This window comes from Sphaeramia orbicularis, chromosome 3 (genome assembly GCF_902148855.1).
Source record: "Sphaeramia orbicularis chromosome 3, fSphaOr1.1, whole genome shotgun sequence".
Taxonomy (NCBI): Eukaryota; Metazoa; Chordata; class Actinopteri; order Kurtiformes; family Apogonidae; genus Sphaeramia; species Sphaeramia orbicularis.
Genome location: NC_043959.1, coordinates 58,479,451 through 58,499,307, shown reverse-complemented (window position 1 = coordinate 58,499,307; position 19,857 = coordinate 58,479,451). Strand labels below are relative to the sequence as shown.

At 37.5% G+C, this 19,857-nt stretch overlaps 1 protein-coding gene and 1 long non-coding RNA gene across 2 annotated transcripts; one reads left to right on the top strand and one right to left on the bottom strand.

Annotated features, from left to right (window-relative positions):
- The first annotated feature begins 657 nt into the window (after nt 1-657).
- Nucleotides 658-17,001, top strand: vegfd (vascular endothelial growth factor D). Its single transcript, XM_030160954.1, has 8 exons — nt 658-1,606; nt 5,089-5,302; nt 5,740-5,860; nt 9,494-9,563; nt 9,671-9,798; nt 9,882-9,997; nt 13,833-13,998; nt 16,493-17,001. The coding sequence occupies exons 1-8, from the start codon at nt 1,496-1,498 to the stop codon at nt 16,500-16,502; spliced, it is 936 nt and encodes a 311-aa protein (XP_030016814.1). The 5' UTR covers nt 658-1,495; the 3' UTR covers nt 16,503-17,001.
- On the bottom strand, nt 5,368-13,223 carry LOC115437663 (uncharacterized). The gene is made up of 3 exons (XR_003937964.1): nt 13,073-13,223; nt 11,182-11,192; nt 5,368-5,380 (listed from the first exon to the last, which is right to left on the bottom strand). It is a non-coding gene; the product is annotated as an uncharacterized LOC115437663 (long non-coding RNA).
- Nucleotides 17,002-19,857: the final 2,856 nt, after the last annotated feature.

The following is a 19,857-nucleotide window of genomic DNA, read 5'->3' as shown; positions in this document are numbered from 1 at the left end:
CGCATTTTTAACCTTTACAAAACATGGATGTCTTAACATAACTTTTACTACTTTCCAGCTCCGTCTTTGTTACCTTTCCAAGTGTTTTATGTGGGAGTGAACAACATGGCCTTTTGTTTACGCTGCCTGTAGTTCACCCATTTTCCTTTGTAAAATATAGATTTGAGTTAAAATTTGCTTCGAACTGCTCTCCACCCCCCTTGTAAAATTGAACCTTTATCACATTTTCCTTTAGCTTTTTAGTATGGCTATAACAGAAACAGTGTTGTGTGTTGTTTTCAGTTGTTGTTGGGAAGAATATTTAATAGTAGGAAGGTTTTACAAATGATTAGTTTATAGTGGCTTGGTAACACATAACCCGGATTGTAAATGTTAACATATTATTTACCTTTTCTTAATTATTATAATGGTTGCTTTGGACTTGTCCAACCTGCTGTGCATTATTTGCAGGCCAGTTCTAAATATTATTCCATTTTTCCTTCCTAGTACAGAGTTAAATGGGCCTGGACGGACAAGTGGGTGGGGTGTCGGTGGGATGGGGTGGTGCTGGCGCCTTATTTCCCCTCACACGTTACAGAGGTCTGGATCACATTTAAAACACATGTTACTGCTCCTTGGCTGTGTGCAGTTTGGCAGCTCCAGAGGAAGAGACACTGATAGGGGATTTAAGAGTGAGGGGACGTGATTACTTAACAGACAGACAGGCAGACGTTCAAAAGGAAGACGGGAACACACAAGAAATTAAAGAGGAGGCCGGACCAGCAGCAGTGGGACAGACAGAAGGACAGTTAGAGCGCATCTGCCTCTCACAGAATATTACCCAGCATTTGTTCTCAAGTTAGAGGAAGTCATTGTGAGGCTACTCTTGCGCCTCAGGGCCTTTTTACATGGACAACCACAGTAGGAACTGAAGAACAGAAGAGTGACATGCATTGTAACCACTGAAATTTGCGTTTTTAGGGAAGCCACAAGTAGGTGGGGTTATAAAGAAGAAAACAAAGGGTAGTATAAAGCCCAGAAATAAATAACATGCTTTCAGTTGTTGGGGTAAATGAGTGTACTGATAAGGCATCTTGAGTGGAATCTGTAGTTGTTTTTTTTTTCTAGTATTTTTTAGGCAGATTTCAACTATTTTACTACTGGTTGCTTTGCTCATTAATTGGACACCTTTGCATCAAAGCTGCAGCGGTCAGAGGTGTATCTTTTAAAGCTTCTCCATTTGGCTCGCGGGCGTCTGGGTTGCTGTGACAGGTTACGTCTGACTCTCTCACACACATACACTTGCGCACAGCTGGAAGATCAAGAGTTTGCGTTGCACATACCTGCTCTGAGAGGACTGAGTGTGTGTGGTCTGAAGTGCTCAGCTGGTCTGGGAAACTGAGTCAGAGAAGCTGTAAGTAGTTTCTCCCAGCAGTAAAAAAAAAAAAAAAAAAAAAAAAAAAAAGACAAGTTCATACGGCTGAGATCTACTCAGAAACTGCAGAGCCAAGAGAAGATGATGACGATGAAACGGACTCTGTGCAGAATCTGCTGCTTGGTGACTCTGGTGGTGGAGCTGAGCTGGATAAACGTGGGCCACAGCATGCACAGAGAGGGAGGAAGTAGAGTAAGTGTAGCATGAACCTTTATGTCTGCAAGTGCTGCTTCTGTCTGATATTTAAACAGAGAAGGTTTTTGAAGGTTGTTGTGAGTTTGTGTATGTGATCTGTGAGGGTAGACTTTGCTCTCCCTTTTACTAACAATTATTAACATTTACAAATAAAAAAAAGCAACTCATTTATTTCTATTCTTTAGGGGTGGATATTTCTGTTTACTGTGGTTGCATGTTGCCTCTTTCCTGTTTTTTTTTTTTTTTTTTTTTTTTTTACATCGTTACTCTTGACCATTTGACGCATGTGCACATTTTGTTCAGTCCACTATAACCTAACTTAGCTCAACCTAAAATTGTAAATGACTGTAAGAGAAATTGTACGTCACAGGTAATAAAATGCTCAACTCCATTACTCCCAGGCTTTTAAAGTTGCACTTTTCTGATTCTCTCATTATCATCCATCACCACCTTCATTAATTCTCTTCTACGCTCCTCTGTCTTTACCTCCCATTTATATGACATGTTGCTGACTCTCCTTTCTGTTTCCCATTAGTGGGTCTATTCCCTGGTAAATTGTGGAGGGGAAACCTCCCTGTTTTCTGTTGTTGTTTCTCTGATTTAAGTGGAAGCAGTCAGTCATCCAATCTGCCCCACCCTTTGTTCTGTAACACATTGAACACATCAGAAAGCTTAGAGAGTCCAGAGGACATAAAGCAAACATTGTGGAGACAAGTGCATGACTATCCTTCAGCCCAGCTTCACTGTAGACCTACCAGTCAGTATCAGGCTTTGGCTTTTCTCAAAAATGAGTTTGGGAAATCCTCTCCCCCTCCCCTTTCCTGTTCAGACGGATTACACCCCTTGGATCTTTAAAGTCTATTAAAATTGCATCCAGCTAAAGCAAAAGCACAGCTGTAAACATGAGTTCTTTCATGTAAGACACAAACAGTATGTTAGATGTTGTGGCATTTTGTCCTTTTTATGTCAGTGACAGACGTTTATGTGGTAAAGGGACAGGTGTGCGTTGTGGTGTCTGGTACAGCTGCATCATAGCTTTACTTCTAGAACTGCTGAGGCTGTATCTACCGCATTTAGACGTATGTACTTACACCTCAAACTTTCTACATGAGTTTCTGTGAGCTGATAGTGTCGCTGTCTTTTCTTAAAACCACATTATCATTCAATCAGGTTGTGTAGGAGGAGCATTAAGATACTGGGGCCTTAAGTCTGCCAGCATGGCATCTTTCTTGTATATAAATCCATACATTTTCAATTAAAAATTAGGAGTGATTATATGAAACATCAGGAAAAGTGTTCAAAAACCACTTGAAATTGTTATACATACAATCAATGTATCTGTTGGATTCAGACACAGACTACTGTATATGGTATTTTATGGTATATGGCATTTTAGGCTAAATGCTAATGCTGTCATGCTCACAGTGACAGCGGTATAATGCTGATACTTGTGACATTATCTTAACCAATAAGGACCCAGTGTTACTTTTATGTCAGTTCCCAAATGAATTTTTCTCTCTATTTAACCTTTCTTAAGTGATTTGTCACCATTTATTATAATACTATCCTCTGTGTTTTGCATTTTTCACTATAAATCATGTATTTTCTGATATTAAGTAAATATTTTCTGATAAATTGTGAATTCAGTGTTATTATCAAAACAGAAAACAGAGGAAAAAGTGACATTTTCATCAAACATATCAATAACTGAATGCAAAAACAAGTGTTTCCATCCACTGTCATTGATCCAACTCTATGGGTTTTACTGGTGAATCAATCACATGGTGTTTCCACGTTCACTACGGAGCCTCTGAACGTCCAAATGGGTCATATCTGATGACCATGAAAAGATGACAAACTGTATTTTACACCAATTATTTACATGGACTGTATTGATAGGATAAGTGGATCAACAGGTATTAAACAGTTTATATCTGTAGATGCTGTTGGTCACCAGTGGTTGTTCGGGTCTTTATGGGTTAATTCAGCTTTCTTTCTATGCAAAGGTTTACTAATGATTATTAAAGTCAAACTACAAGTTAGGCAAATGGACAGTTGAGGATAGTTTCTGTTATTCAGAACAATGCTCAAAACAAAATGCATGTTAATTATTTACAAAATTGTGTGTATTAGGCAAGACAGATGGCAGATTAGGTAAATGAAATGCCACATATCCTCTGTGAACTCTCTGTAGATGGACTATTCCATTAAAATATTACCATACAGTCCTTTAACCTCCTAAGACCCAGGAAATGTCAGCAAAGTATAAGCTTTTTTTGTTTTTTATTAAATAAGTGCCTATATTGGAAACATCCTGATGCAACAGTTTTTTCAGATGCAGTTTTTAACATTTTTATGGAATGTCCTTTGTGGTGGACAGTTTTCTTTTCTTTTTTTGTATAAAGTTGTGAAACTCTTGTCCACAAATGTGGACAGAAAACCCATAGCTGGGTCTGAGGAGGTTAAATATAAAAGCATCAGAAAATGTCCTTATATGACAGATTCATGGCAGTGCTTCCAAAGACACTTCACTCAAAACACTTCATCAGAAAGTCACAGGACTCATAAGTTGCTTTCATCTTACACATGTTAGTTTCAGTACATATGTGTATAATAATCCATATAGTATATTTATAGCACCCCAAAAATCTATCATGTATATTTATGCACATACTATCTACTGATTGCACTTCTGGCTGGATGCTGAACTGCATTTCGTTACCTTGTACTTGAGCATGTGTAAACCAGAATTCAAGATTCAAGACCGTTATTGGGGGGCAATTGTTTCTGCCACAGTAACAATTTAACCCTTTCATGCATTAATTATGAGAACCTTAATCAAGATATTTTTCCTGAGTGATTTTATTCCTCTTTAGGCATGAAAAAAAAAGGAAAATTTTTATGAGCCTATTTTTCATGGAGTTGCAAAAATGTCCACTCAGCTGAAGAAGCAAAGAAACATGTATTTACTGATATACTGCATGAAAACTATGAAATAAAAACCATTTTTAATGCTGCTAATCTGATGTTTTTTTTTCACATTTTAGCATACCTGCATGGAGATAATTTGCAAAACAAAACAAACAAAAACAACCTGTCTCGTTAAAAAACAAACTAGTTAATCACAGTCTAATAACAATTACCCTTTTTTTTTTCTTTTTTTTTTTTTTACACTCAAACAAGCTTCTGCAGATCAGGTTTATCTAGATCAGCAAATTTACAGTAATGGTGTGAATTACAGTGTATGGGATGATGCATAAGTGTATCCACTGTGTTGGCTGATATGGAACTGAAACAACAAAATCCATAAATATATAAGAGAACAGCTTTGAACAGCTGTCCACTGTAGTGACCACTATGCATGAAAGGGTTAAAAACAACAACAAACAACAATGACCATAAAGATGAATCTAATCTAATCTAATCTAATCTAATCTAATGTGAACATGAAACAGTAACTGAGCGTATTTGTCTGGCAGGTGATGAAACAGTGGGGGAGGAAGGTGAGGGCCGCCTCCAGCCTGGACGAGCTGCTGCGACTCGCCGACTTTCCAGACTGGAAGCTGTGGAAGTGTCGTCTGAGGCTGCAGCAGCCAGAGACCCAGACTGAGACCCTGTCCCCTCCCCCCTCAGCCGGATCACACCGTTCTACACGCTACGCCGCTGAGTCCTACAGCCTGGAGATACTGAAAGGTTTTCTACAACACATGCTACACAATACTCTTACCAGTCTTACTATAAATATAGTGTACATCTGTGAATGAGTCTGCACTATTTTTAGACTAGTTCACAGATATACATACTGTTGATATTGTTAATATTGTGCCTTTTCATATTTTATGGCTATTTTTATTTTATTCTACTTTAGTTCTATTATTATTTTGCTGTTTGTAAAATTTTATATTTTATTTTCTTAATTTATTTCTTAGTTTCTGCCATTTTACATGTGCTCTATTCTTATTTTCTGACGTATTGGATTTTTAATTCATATTGTTGCACTGACTGGAGTTGCACTCTTGACTTCATTGCATGCATAATAACAACAAAGGCTATTGTATTGTATTGTAGTGTATTGTATTGTATTCTGCTCTAACTGTGTGTGGTTGTAAGGCTGTGTGTCTCTTGTTTAGCCATAGATGAAGAGTGGCAGCGGACACAGTGTATGCCCAGGGAGACCTGTGTGGATGTGGCCAAAGAACTGGGCACTGACCCCTCCATGTTTTTCAAACCTCCTTGTGTGTCCATCCACAGGTTTGTAAGACAAAACGGGTCAACGTTCCAAATGCTTCATCTGTTGAAAACTAAGTGTAAAACAATTGTGAGGCTTTCAGGGAACTGTGGAAAATATAAAACACTGTCATATAAATCAGATACAATTTAATATCCTGTCTCCAGTTTTGAAGCAAAGCATAAATTTGCAAATAATCAACTAAAAACCAGTATAAATTGAACTTGAACCAGAGAAAGAACTCTAGTTTGTTAAATTAAAGCCACTGAATGGCTTTTAAAGGACAGGTTTAGTTTTCATGTGAACTAAACATAACACAAAATGTCACATTCCAGCAAAAAATATCAAGTTTCTAATATTTCAAGTATTTCAAGTATAATCCCAGGCTGAAATATTAAAAATGGCAAATGAATCTGAGAGGGGATGTAAACCCATGTAGACAAAACTCCTCTCTAATTTGGCTTCACCGGGCAGTTGGTGAATATTTGGACACCATTCCAATCACTTTTGTTCACTCAGAAAACTTAAAGGTTCCAGTCCATATACTACACCTACCAGGGTCCAAGGATTTATGCATGAATAAGTTTAACTTTACACTACGATGGAAAAGAACAAAACAATATCTTGTTGGCATTCAGTGTACAGGTTAAATATGGTCAAATATAGGTCGAATATGAATATAACTAAAAACAGTAAAGAAAAAATATATATACTTGTACTTCCTGTACTGGCATTGTTGTTTTATTTGTCAGTTTTGATCTGTATAATCTAAAAACTTCCTTAAACTTGCACCTTTTTAGAGTGGTAAAGAACCGGTAGTGGCTAGGGAGAAACTCGTGAAATAAAAATAGCTAAATAACAAAAAACCCTAAATTTTTCTTCTACTTTTCAAAATGTCCAATAATAGAGTGAATTAAGTGGAAAAATCATTACACGATGGATAAAAGTGTGAAATTTGGTACAGATTTTCCTTGGGTGATCCTAAGACATCCTAGAAGGGGTGCCCAAAAAATTTCAAACAGGAAGTGAGTTTTTGAAGACATTCTTAATGGCCGCCCATACAATTGACGGCTGATTCAAAATGCACCAAAAACCACCTCATAAAAGCATGAAAATTGGTGTGTATACTCTTTGGGTGGCCCTAAGACATGCTGGAAAATGAGTCCCAAAAATCTCAAACAGGAAGTGAGATTTATAAAATTCAAAATGGCGGCTTATATAATTGACAGGTAATTGACAGCACCTTATAAAAGAAAAGGAACATGAAATGGCTACCTATATGCCATCTGTCTCAAAGAAGACCTCATGCACCTCAAACAAACCTTATCAAACCATAAAAAGTATCTACCCTCATGCTCCAGCACAGTGGCATAATGCTGTGTACGGCAACCCTGCCTTCTTGTATTTGCACCTCTGAGAGCGGAGAAGCTCAGTTTTGCAGCCACATTTAAGAGGTTCTCCAAATACTTTTGCCGCCTCTGGTAAAAGCGTCCCTAAAGGTGTCCAAGAATTATCTGCTTTGGTCCATCCATATTTTTCTGGAGAAGACACCGACTGAATAGCTTGCTTGTGGCATTTGGCTTTGTTTTCCAGAAAACTCTTAACTGTGCTACAGCCTTTGAAATCTATTTTCACAGGCTTTTCATCCAGTTCTCTAAATTCTTCCACTATCTTCAGGAAAAACCCATAGACCTGCGCACCACTGTTTTGGAGAGAATCAGCTGGACACCTCAGACAACCGCTTTTCTCCAAACAAATAACACACACACACAAAAGCCATGTTAGAAAGCCTTGAAAAAAGCTGTTTGTTGAAAAAAAAAAATCTCCTGTTCCTCTAAATCAATTAGGTCTCTTCTACCTCACAGAAATCGAATGCAGACTAGACCAAAATTGAGAGAGGACAAACCAGTTAAGAAGCCACACCCTGCCACAGCCCTTCTGTCTGATGTAGGTTAAAAGGAAAAAGACATGATAATGTTTTTTGTAAATATAGTGGACAATAAGTAAGAGGTGGTGTAGAGTGGTCATATAGCCTACATAGTTTTAATTTGTATAATGGAATATTTATGTAAGGATAAAATAAAAATACATAGATATTTTTATCGACCTGGGAGGAATTTGCCTTTAGTTAGGCTTGGACAATGAAATTTCAACTCAATTTCATGTTTAATTGACTGGACAAGGCTGAGTCTAACCCTAGGGTTAGGGTTAGGAATCTAGCCCTTGGCTAAATATAATAACATAATAGTCATGTGCAAGATCATTGATAAACAGATATGAATGTAGATTACGATTATTTTTCAATTAATTGTCGAGCCCTACCTTTAGTGTAAGTCAGATTGCTATGTTGAATAAGCTGACTGATAATATAAATTATCCAGCAATAAATAATGTAAACCCCCAAGCTGTTTACTGTTACAGTCCTTGAACCCATTCATTTATAGCAGGCTTGCTAGCAATGACAGTAAATCCTATGGGAGCTTGCATGTCTCTTAAGGCATCAAGAGGGGGTTTACGCATGTAATTCACGTAAATAAGTCCAATGTGGTACATTTATGACTTTTTTTTTTTTTTTTTTTTAATTTTGTGCCTCTCTTGCTTGTAAGTAATACACAAGCACAAATAATGTCAGAAGCATGACCAGTGCATAGGGATGGGAATCCTAAAGAATTTAACGATTCCGATTCCATTATCCATATTGCTTATCGATCCGATTCCTTATCGATTCTCACTGGGTGAGGGAATAAAGGAGTACAAACGGGTGTGTTTGCATTAACTGTCTTATATTTCCATCTCTGCACAGAAAATATAACATATACGGTATGTACAAATAATAATAACAGATGACGCTGGGCCCGGTTCGGGGGGGTGGTGTAGTGAAAGTGAAACTAAAGACTCTTTACTAATTCCTCTATTGCTGCATTTCTACTATGTGGAACCGGTTCAACTCAGCTCGGCTTGTCTCTCGTTGTTGTGCACCTCATTTCCTTTCCCTTCTTACCTTCGGAAACTTGTGTTTGAGGAGTTACGACGTTTGTTGCCCACACCGGAACCGGCCCGGTGTTCACTCTGCCGCTACATTCACAAGTGCCACTGGGTAGCATATCAAATATGTGACATTCCTGTAAATGATTCACATGCTGTGGACAAATGTTTGAGGATACTGGAGGGATTCCACCCTTTTGAAGACATGGAAGCTTTGACAGTGTTCCAGTGGACCTGGTGTCGTCTTTTTAGACCGTTTCTGCCTCAACGCCATGTTGGCCACGTTCTGACCAAAACAATGCAGCGTACATGTGACGTCATTGCACATGCACAACGAAGGCGGAATCGATAAGCAGAATCGTTAAGCAGGCAGGCAAAGGATTCCAAGGAATCGAGCTACGGGGAACCGGTTCTCAAAAAGAACCAGTTCTCGATTCCCATCCCTACCAGTACAGGTACACTTTGATTAGTTTTCCACTAAATCCATGTGTGTATGTGTGTGATCCACTGAGTCAGGGTGGAGCCTCACTAGACTGGTCTGTTCATGAGGGTATTAACCAGTAGGAAGGACTCTAGTCTGGTGGACGAAGGAAGTGATTGTCTAATAAAGAAGGATCCTTGACTTGGAGGATCAGCTCGTTTCTCACCTGTTCCTTTACCTTGGTCGACAGGTGCAGTGGCTGCTGTAACCAAGAGGGAGTCACCTGTCGAAACACGACGACTGTTTATGTCAATAAAACTGTGAGTGTCACCATCCCTCTGATTATATGAGGGCGGTACCATTTTGACTGTTTTATCTGATTGCCTGTTTTCTTTTTCTTTCTTTTTTTTTTTTTTTTGCATTTCAGGTTCTTAGTGTGATTCCATTCAACTTTGTGCCTGAACCTGTGCTAATAAAAATAGCTAATCACACTGAGTGCAGGTGCATGGAGCCAGCTATAATACGCCGTAATGCTCAGCCTCATAGGAGCAGTAGGTGAGTCAGTCAGCCTTATTTCTCAGCTGGATTTGGCAGCAATATTTTTCAATTCTGATCTAATCCATCTTGTATATTTGCAGCTGCTCTCCAATGGGCCAGCTCTCAGAGGTGCAAGACTCCAGGAGACTTTGTGCCAGTGGGTTGATTTGGGATTGCTCAGCAGACAGATGCATACACTATCCCTCCTCCACACCAGGTGCATGTTATATGCTGTGAAAGATGAATGCATGACAGCTTGATTTCTGTAATCTTTCTGCGTTCACATGCACACTAGTGTCTTGATTATGAGGTTTATCCTGCTTCTGACTTTTCAGTACAGATGCTGCCTTACATTAATGTTACTTCGAGTACAGGAAATGGAGTCACTTTGGTTTATAGTAGACTTAGCACAAAATGCCAACATCTTGTTTTGGATTTGTCTTACTGCTATTCATCTACAGTCAGCCACAAATAAACATGTCCTCGAGGTCTAAGATATGCTTCATGGACTGATGTTAGACGGTTATCATGGTGGTATTCAGTGACTGCGATATAATATTAATTCACTTTGTTATGTTTCTGGAGTTGCACTGTTTATGTTGGGTAACCTGACATCTACACTTTGATACTGTCTGATGCTTCTTGTTGCACACTCGGACACAAACTGAGTTCCAGGCATGCATGAGTTTTTCCAAAAAGTTTGACTTACTTCCGTGCAGCACATTACACATACAGACATTTTTTTCTGCTAACTCCAATGCTTCTCTTCCTGTCCCACCTGAGGACCCCCTCGGGACTACCGCCCCTACGATGCCTGTATCAAACTACAGGGGTTGGACAAAATAATGGAAACACCTTAAAACATCAACAAAATATAATTTAATATGGTGTAGGTCCGCCTTTTGCGGCAATTACAGCCTCAAATCTCTGAGGTATTGATTCATACAACTTGTGAATTGTTTCCAAAGGAATTTTAAGCCATTCTTCAGTTAGAATACCCTCCAACTCTTTTAGAGACGATGGCGGTGGAAATCGACGTCTTACTTGAATCTCTAAAACTGACCATAAATGCTCAATAATGTTGAGGTCTGGGGACTGTGCCGGCCATACGAGATGCTCAACTTCATTAGAATGTTCCTCATGCCATTCTTTAACAGTTCTAGCTGTATGGATTAGGGCATTATCATCTTGAGGTGAAGGTGTTTCCATTATTTTGTCCAACCCCTGTATATTAGTGTGCCCAAAAATATGCCTAAAATATGATAGCTGCTACTGTATATAAATAAAACAATTAAACAAAATAATAATGGGGGGTGACCAGTGTTCGTTAACATTGACATTAATTACTCAGGTTCCCACATTTTTCACCAATCTGTCAAGTACAGTGGTACCTTGACTTACAAGTGCACTAACTTACGAGGTTTTCCAGTTATGAGCCGTCGCTGGGTTGATTTTTTGCTTTGAGTTGTGAGCCAAAAGCCGATTTATGAGTGAGCCTCAGATATGTGACGATACATGGACATAACATCCGCTAGCATCCTGCATCTCACTTGTTCACTTCATATGGTTACCTTGCCATGAAAGCATCTCTTGTGTTGTGCTCATGTTTTGTATTTTTGTGCAGTTATTTTAACAAATTTCTTTATTCTAACCATGGGTCCTAAAGGCGCTGTCATGCCTTGACAATTTAGGCAGCGTATGTTGACATATCAATTTTTCTCTACAACGATGGGATAAGCTAAACTTTTTTGGTTTTTTTTGTATTTGAGTGTATACGTACAGTAGCTTACATAGAATGTTTCTTTACTTATAGATAACCTATACCAACAAAAGCTCAGCGTGTTGTCTGTGTCGTAGCCATTAAAATGAAAAATCTCTCTGCTGACCACGGAATCTTGAGGAGTACTGATGGACCCTCCTGTCAACCCCATTTTTAGCTTACCGGCTGACAGGCCATAAGCTACTGTCGTCATGAGTCATCTGTCGTCCGTTACAAAAATTTCAATCGTCTTCTTCTCCAAAACTACTATTCCGATTGACTTCAAACTTGGTATACAGCTTCTTTATGACGATGTCAACAAAAGTTAGTGAAATTATTTGGATCCGTATCCGATTCTGGATTTGGTGCCACTTTGAAAAATGTCCCCATTATAACAGAGAGGAAGTGGATGGATACAATAACTCAGTAAATATAAATGATATCCAGTGCAAATTTCTACAGTCCAGCCCTGATGGGGAGATGACCCAAACATAATGTCCACATGCTGATCAGGATCTTCTTCTGGATCTGGAACTGACGCAAAATTTAACATGGGCTCTTATGGGGAAAACATTTCAATCGTCTTCTTCTCCCAAACTCCAGTTCTGATTGACTTCAAACTTGGTATACAGCTTCTGTATGATGATGTCAGCACAAGGGATTGACATTATTTCCATCTGGATTTGATTCTGGATTTGGTGCCACTTTGAAAAATGTTCCCATTATAAGAGACAGGAAGTGGATTGATCCAAAAAATTAGGAAGTATCAATGATATCAAGTTGGAATTTGAATCTTTTACAGATCTGATTGGAATATGAGCAAAACATGGGCTATTTCTGTAATAGAATAAATACACAGAACTGGGTGAGAATAAATGGCATCTGGATACATTTCCCAAAGCTTTTAATTTGGCCGGTAAGCTACAGGAGCATTGGTCCTATTTTTATATAACCTACCAAGTGGCTCCGGAGCTGCATGTGGGTGTTTCATTCCTCTGCCGCGGCTCCCTGTGGCTTTGGAAAATGAATAATGAGCATTGACCTTAAATTAATTTTATTTTAGTTTGCTAGATTTTAAAATGTAATTCTAAATTTAAAGATTATGGTGATATTAGGTATTAGAGGTATTATCTCCTGCAGCACAACATAGTCTGGTATTCCATTTTTGCACAACCAAACAGTGAGTCTTCATCACTCCAATAGTGAGATGCTGCCATGTTTCTGTTATGCAGTTTAGCACCTGAATTGTAATCCCTCAGTGTCCAGGCTTCTCAATACCAGGGTAACGTCTTATGTGAGTTACTGACATTGGGATATGGAGTTGGACATGTACAAACACAGAGAAGGGACTCTTCAAAAACCCTACAATATCAGAGATACTGACGTGCATGAATTCACAGTCTGTACACTACATTTTATGCCAATAAACGCTCTATATCAGCGATGTCAAACATAAGGCCTGGGGGTCAAAACTAGCCACTCCACTGTGGCCTGTGGGATGAATTTGGAAAGTACAAAAATTATACTGAAAACATTAACAGTCAAGGGTGTTCAGGGGCAACATACAACTCAGTGTGATATCAAGTGAAATAATAGCATAATAACCTATAAATAATGACAACTCCAACTTTACTCCTTGGTGTAATGTGAAAAAAAAGATGTAAATCACAGTATGAAATTATTTACATTTCCAAATTATGCTGTCACAATAAAATGTGAATAACCTGAACAAATAGGAACCACATGAAATGTCTTGAGAATATATCCAATTTTAACAATATATTACTTGTTAATTACTGTTTTCTGCATTTGTAGCTCCACTGCGATCTGTAAACTGTGTTAATAATAAGCTGAGATAATATTGAAATTCCCCTTATTTTACAATATTTCATGATGTGCATAGTTGTTCTGGTTCACATTTTCATAATGTAATTTCACTTTCACACAAAAAAGCAAAGAGGAAAATGTGCTACTTTTTAATTATGATTCTAATACATAACACATCATAATTTGTTCTAATTTGATAAATAAGAATGTATAATTAGAATGTATTATTTATAGGTTATTATTTTATTGGTCCAGCCCATTTTAGATCACATTGGAATAAAATGCGTGTTACACCCCTGCTCCAAATGGTAATAATTTTTTTTTTTTTTGGGCGAGGAAAAAATATTGTTAGTGGTTTCTAAAAAAAAAAAAAATACCCAAAAAATATTCTTGCCCATTGCATCTTCATTTTTCCTAGAGTTGTGTATGTCATATGTTGTGTACACTATTATTGTCTCCATCTTAGAGTTTCCAATCAATTCATGGTTGCCCGACTGTGAGATAGATGTGGAGCGCTGTGACTGCCTTCCTAGACCTGAACCAACTTCCCAACCGAGGCCGATCCATCGCTGTCACCTCAACTCCTCCATCTGTACCCAAAAGCACCAACGGTTTGATCCGACCTCCTGCAGGTGAGACACTTTAACCCTTTCATGCATACTGGTCACTACAGTGGACAGTTCTTCTCCAGCTGTTCTCTTGTATTTTTATGGGTTTTGTTGTTTTAGTTCCATATCAGCCAACACAGTGGACACTTGTGCACCATCTCATACACTGACATTCATACCATGACTGTAACATTCCTGTTCTTGATAAACCTGATCTGCAGTGACATGTTTGAGTGTAAATCAATTGCTAATAAAAAATTGGGAATATGATAAAATGCGGGAAAACATCAGATTAGCTGCATTAAAAATATTTTGATTTTGTATATCACTTTCTGATATTCAAAAATTAAACATATGGTGTCCAGCAGAGTGGACATTTTTGGAACACCACAAAAAATTATGAAGGTAGATTTATTTCTTTATTGCTTTAAAAAAAAAAAAAAATCACTTCAGTCAAGGAAAAAAAATGTTCAAATGCAACTTTTTGGATTGTAAATTTATTTTCATTCAAACAACTGTTTTATTGATTTTTTTTTTTTTAGTTAAAACAATAAAGAAATAAATCTACCTTCATAAAAAAAAGGGTTTATTAAAAAAAAACAATTGCATTGTTTTTTCATGCCTAAAGAGGAATAAAAACACTCAGGAAAAAAATCTCGACTAAGGTTCTCATAATTCATGCATGAAAGGGTTAATATACTGTAATTATCATGTTTTTGCAAATGACACTACATTTTTCTCATTTATACTTGACCTGTGACATTAAACTAAACAAAAAAAAATTGTCATCCACTGAAATCCTTATTTACGACAGTGTATTAGGGCCACATAAGAAAATAAAAACACTTGTCACTGCGAGAATATAAAAACATAAAACTGGTAATTTTATGACAATTAAGTCGAATACAAAAACGGTCATAATTTTACAAGAATTAAGTCATAATATTATGAGAATAATGTTGTCATATTTCGAAAATAAAGCCATAATATTACGAGAATAATGCTGTAATTTAAAAACAGGCAGGAAAAATATCATAATTTACGAGAATAAAGTCATACCCACTCGTTACATAATGAACTTGGAACATTTTGTGAAGTTATTTGTGGTTTATGCACGGCCAAATACTGAGCCTATTAGCCCACCGTCAGCACATTAGCATTAGTTGAAGGACTTTGAAGCAAGTTTGCACACGTTTGGGTTTGTTTCATCATAACAACCGAATGGATTTGGAGCCAATTACCTCTTCAGCAGAAGAGGAACTGAGTGAAGGGGTCAGCTGCAGAGCTATCAGTGGAGCTATGCAGAGAGGGTTTGCACTGATGGTGGGCGGGGCTAATAGGCTCAGTATTTCACCTTGCGTTAACCCCAAATGAAAGTATAACCTCACAAAATGTTTCAAGCTCTCGATTATGCGACAAGTGGGTACGACTTTATTCTCGTAAATTATATTTTTCCCATCTGTTTTTAAATTACGACATTATTCTCATAATACTAGTGTTTTATTCTTGAAATATGACATTATTCTCATATTACAACTTAATTCTCGTAAAATGACGACTCTTTTTATTCTCGACTTTATTCTCATATCTCAGTATTTTCTGTCTTTATTCTCATAGTGACAAGTGTTTTTATTTTCTTATGTGGTCCTAATACATCATCGTACTTATTTATGCCCTTTAGATTTTCATATAATTATCAAGAAACCCCAAATTGAGGTGAAATGTTTTTATTGCACTTAACGTTATTTGCTAGATACAGGGTATTAGGAGCAGTGAGAGGACTTAAAGTAAAAGAATCCAATGCTAAAAAGAAGTTTCAAGTTTTTAAGTTTTTCAATAGCAGAAAATCAAGGTTATTATCGTTAATGAAAACTAACGAAATGACGAAAACTAGAATTGAAAAAACATTTTCGTTAACTGTAATAAATAAAAATTAGAACTAAAAGAATAAAACAATGACTAACTGAAACTGTAATTGTGTACTTATAAAACTAATTAAAACTTATAAAAATTATGGATTAAATTCCCTTCGTTTTCATCTTTGTCAGTGTCGGATTGATATGAAATTGATTTATTTCCCTCAAGAAATTTTAGCTAGCGGCACCATATGATATTTAACGATCCATCACTTGTCGTCACATGTCGTTTAGTCATCTTCTGGAAACATGGAGACTAAAGTTGGGAGAAAGCAGCAGAGTCCTGTCTGGGATTTATTTAAATACAATGACGAGGAAGAAAAAAGATATAAAGAAACTAAAACTAAACTAAAACTAAGCATTTAGAAAATAATGAAAACTAATAAAACTAGCAAACCTGCTCTGAAACTAATTAAAACTAACTGAATTAGAGAAAAAAAAAGTCAAAACTAATTAAAGCTTAACTATAATGAAAAATCCAAAACTATTATAACCTTGTGGAAATACTGGTTTCCAATTCATTCCTAAACGTTCATAAATCTGCAGTGAATATACATATATGTATATTTCACTTCTCTAAACGTTTCCTCTTTTATTCACAGATGCAAGTAGAAGTCCACTGGGGGTAGAATATGACAACCTGCTCAACTGGAGGCAGAGAACAAAGGCTCATAATTTATTTACAGCTCTATTTATGCCAACCAATTTAACTAATTAAGATATTAACTCATGTGACTATGTTAATTGTTTAAACATGCTTACCTTATGTTTAAATCAAATTGTAAAGATTATGATTTTACATGTTCTATGTGCACTGAATATGTAGTTTATATTAAAAGATTATTTTTTATAATTTCAACTTCTTGTGTACTTTCCTATAATCGTTTCCTTCCCCTCCTATACCAAGATAACTTATCGACAGTACTGAAAGCGTAATCTTTTTATTCCTTTTTAATAACGCCATCATTTGCAAATATGATGTTGCAGTTTGTGGTAAAACTGTTAAACTACCAAAGGTTAAAGGTTAACACACTTTATTATGTCTGTAGGTGTTAGGTATTTTGGACATTATTGCTGGCCGTAACTATAAGGGCAATGTATGATGGGAGAACCGGATGTTGTGATGTCTATTGAAAAATGCCGAACAGCTAAAATAAACACATGTTGAAGAGTAGCTCCGGTTTGTGATTTCCTTATGATTATATACTCATCATAAAGCTGTCAGATATAAAAGTAGGGAAATTCAATCTCTTAATTTTACCCATCCTAAAACATTCAGCACTAGCATTGGACTTTGATTTGCATCAGGACCAGCTCCAGATCTTCATCAGCACCTTGGTCTTGTTTATTTTTTATTTATTTTTTATGGCAGGGGACACAAAAGAACCTGTACAGTGTGGAGAGAATAGGGAACTCAACATAAAGGCCTGAAATCCACAACATCTCGTAGCTGTGAGGAGGAAGTGCAAACTGCTACGCCACTACTCCACCACAACCGACAGTTCCATATATAACAACCAGTTTAATGTATTTCCAGACTTTGAAACAGTGGCAGCTGCTCGTCTTTCAGAGAGGGGAAGCTCATTGTCAGCTTACTTCAAAAAATAAAATTTCAAGTTATTTAAACATAAATTCGACCCTCCGTTCCTTTTCAAGAAAATGGTCAGTGACCTTATCGTATGAACTAAACAAGAAAACACTGAAATTATGTCAAATTGAAACAAGGAAGTACAATGACTGTTATATTTACAGTGCAAAAAATGAACAGGTAATTTTGTAGTGGTTTCTCTCTCGATTTCACAGCAGATTGCGCGACAGTATTAAACTGAACTGTGTATAGAGACAATCAATCACTCTCACATTCACACCAATTAGGATTAACCAGTATCAGTGCATTTCGTAATTTTAGGGGAAGGTGAGCTTCCCTTGCAGTCTTTGAGAAGTTGCCTCTGCTTTGAAAATACATAAATGTAAAAACTACACACCAGAAAGTCAGAGATGATGTCATCATAACTGTCTCTGTCCACGATCTGCTCAGAGTTGATGATGTCTCTGCAGATTCAACATGACCAGACTTGATTTGATTTACAGGGTACCTGTAGTGAATGTTCATTGCTAGCTATTTCAAAAAATCATGTATAATAACGGTTTCATCAGGTAACTTACATTATAGCCCGTTGTCAAGTTCAAGTGAGTACCGAGTAACTGCTCCATCTGTCAGACATAGTCAGAGACATTTTTCCTCCTTCGCAGGCTGTTCCAGCTCCAATAATGATGCAGACTCGTTCTATGCACTTACCTGGGCTGTGATGGACTGGTCACTGGTCACATCTTTAGGACAATGGTAGAGTGCAAAGCTTACGGCTGCACAAAAAACAAGTGCAAATGTGCACTTTCCACTCAATCTGGCTCACTTACAGCTGCTCGTTTACTCGCACTCATCACCCAGAAACAATGACAGGTCGGTCACTTTTGGCCAGCGATGGCTGCTCCCCATAGGCTCTGCCCCTGCATGTATTTCACATAATAAAAAGGTCCAGTGTGGTGCATTTATGGTGATTTTTTTTTTTTTTTTTTTTACTGAATTTGTGCCTCTCTTGCTTATAATAATAAACAAAGAACAATTAATGTCGTAAGCATGCGTAGTACAGGTACACTTCAATGACTTTCACCTGTTAATACATTTTCACCTCGCTCTTGAAGAATGAGGTAAAGTTTTGGTGTTGGTGAAACATGCAGTCCACTGAACTAGTCACACATTTACTTTTATTTACTTTACTATCTTTACAATAAACTCTGAATTTCTTGACTTGTAAAATTATCATTTGCACTGACAAACTTTCTATGTGTAAATAGTGACAAAATTCAAACTGCATCAAATTATTTGTCTCACCATGGACCTCCACTCGTAATGTCCCACTGTGGCACAGCAGAAGGGGCGGGACTTACACTCTGTTTTTTCTCTTTTTTCTTTATCTTCATGACAGAGTTTGTTTGTCCCTATTGACCCTTTGCACGTTACGTCATGCTCTGTTCGCGCCGCAAATGAGCGCCAAGACGGACGGCGGAGGTGCTGGACTGCACACTGGGCAGCAAACCGGCTAATATCAAATTTGATCTGAACGTTCTCATTTTTTAACCCTGCTTTACACATATTGTGGTCGCACACATCAGTTCCATCCTTCTTCACAGACACCCCTGTTTCAGCTGGTTCCAGACAGAGCCTGGATATGATGGACCTGATATTACAGATAGAGCAGGCTCTGTTTCTGTCCATAGCATATTAGCTCCACCAAATGCTAGCTAGGTGGTAGACTGGGTTAACTACTACGAACCACTCTGTTCCAGTGGCTGTCATAAGTAGCCTACAATATTAGCTCTGTTGTAGTGGTGGCCTTTGTTTTTTGTTTTTTACCAGCTACACTATGTTCTATGAAATACTGTTATTGTCCTGATGCTGTTCCATCTGTTCTAGTAGTGGAACGGTACATATTATAGTGTGTAGATAGTAGAAAGGCAGACACTTCAACAACAGAGCTAATACTGTAGGATACTGATGACAGACACTAACATTATTACACAATGTTAGTTAATTAGAGCTGCTTTTGGTTCCAGTCTATTTGAGTTTGGATGGCATGCTGGGGGAAACATGTTAAAAACCTACACATCTAGCTAGCTAACGTTAGCTGTATCTTTCCTTTACCATTATGAGTACATTCCTCTGCCGTGAGCGCTGTACAGCGACTGGGTAATCTAACCTGAGACTAAGAACTGGGATCATCCAAACTTTTGTGTGCTTTTAGATCAGCACCTGTGTATGCGGATGCTCCATTTATAACAGAATGGTACAGATCGTGTGCATTAAACTGGAAGATTTTGCTAGATCCGTAAACGATTCCATGACAAATGCCCACAAGACAAATGCCCACAACCTTAATGAAAAAGAGACAAATGCCCACAGTTTGTA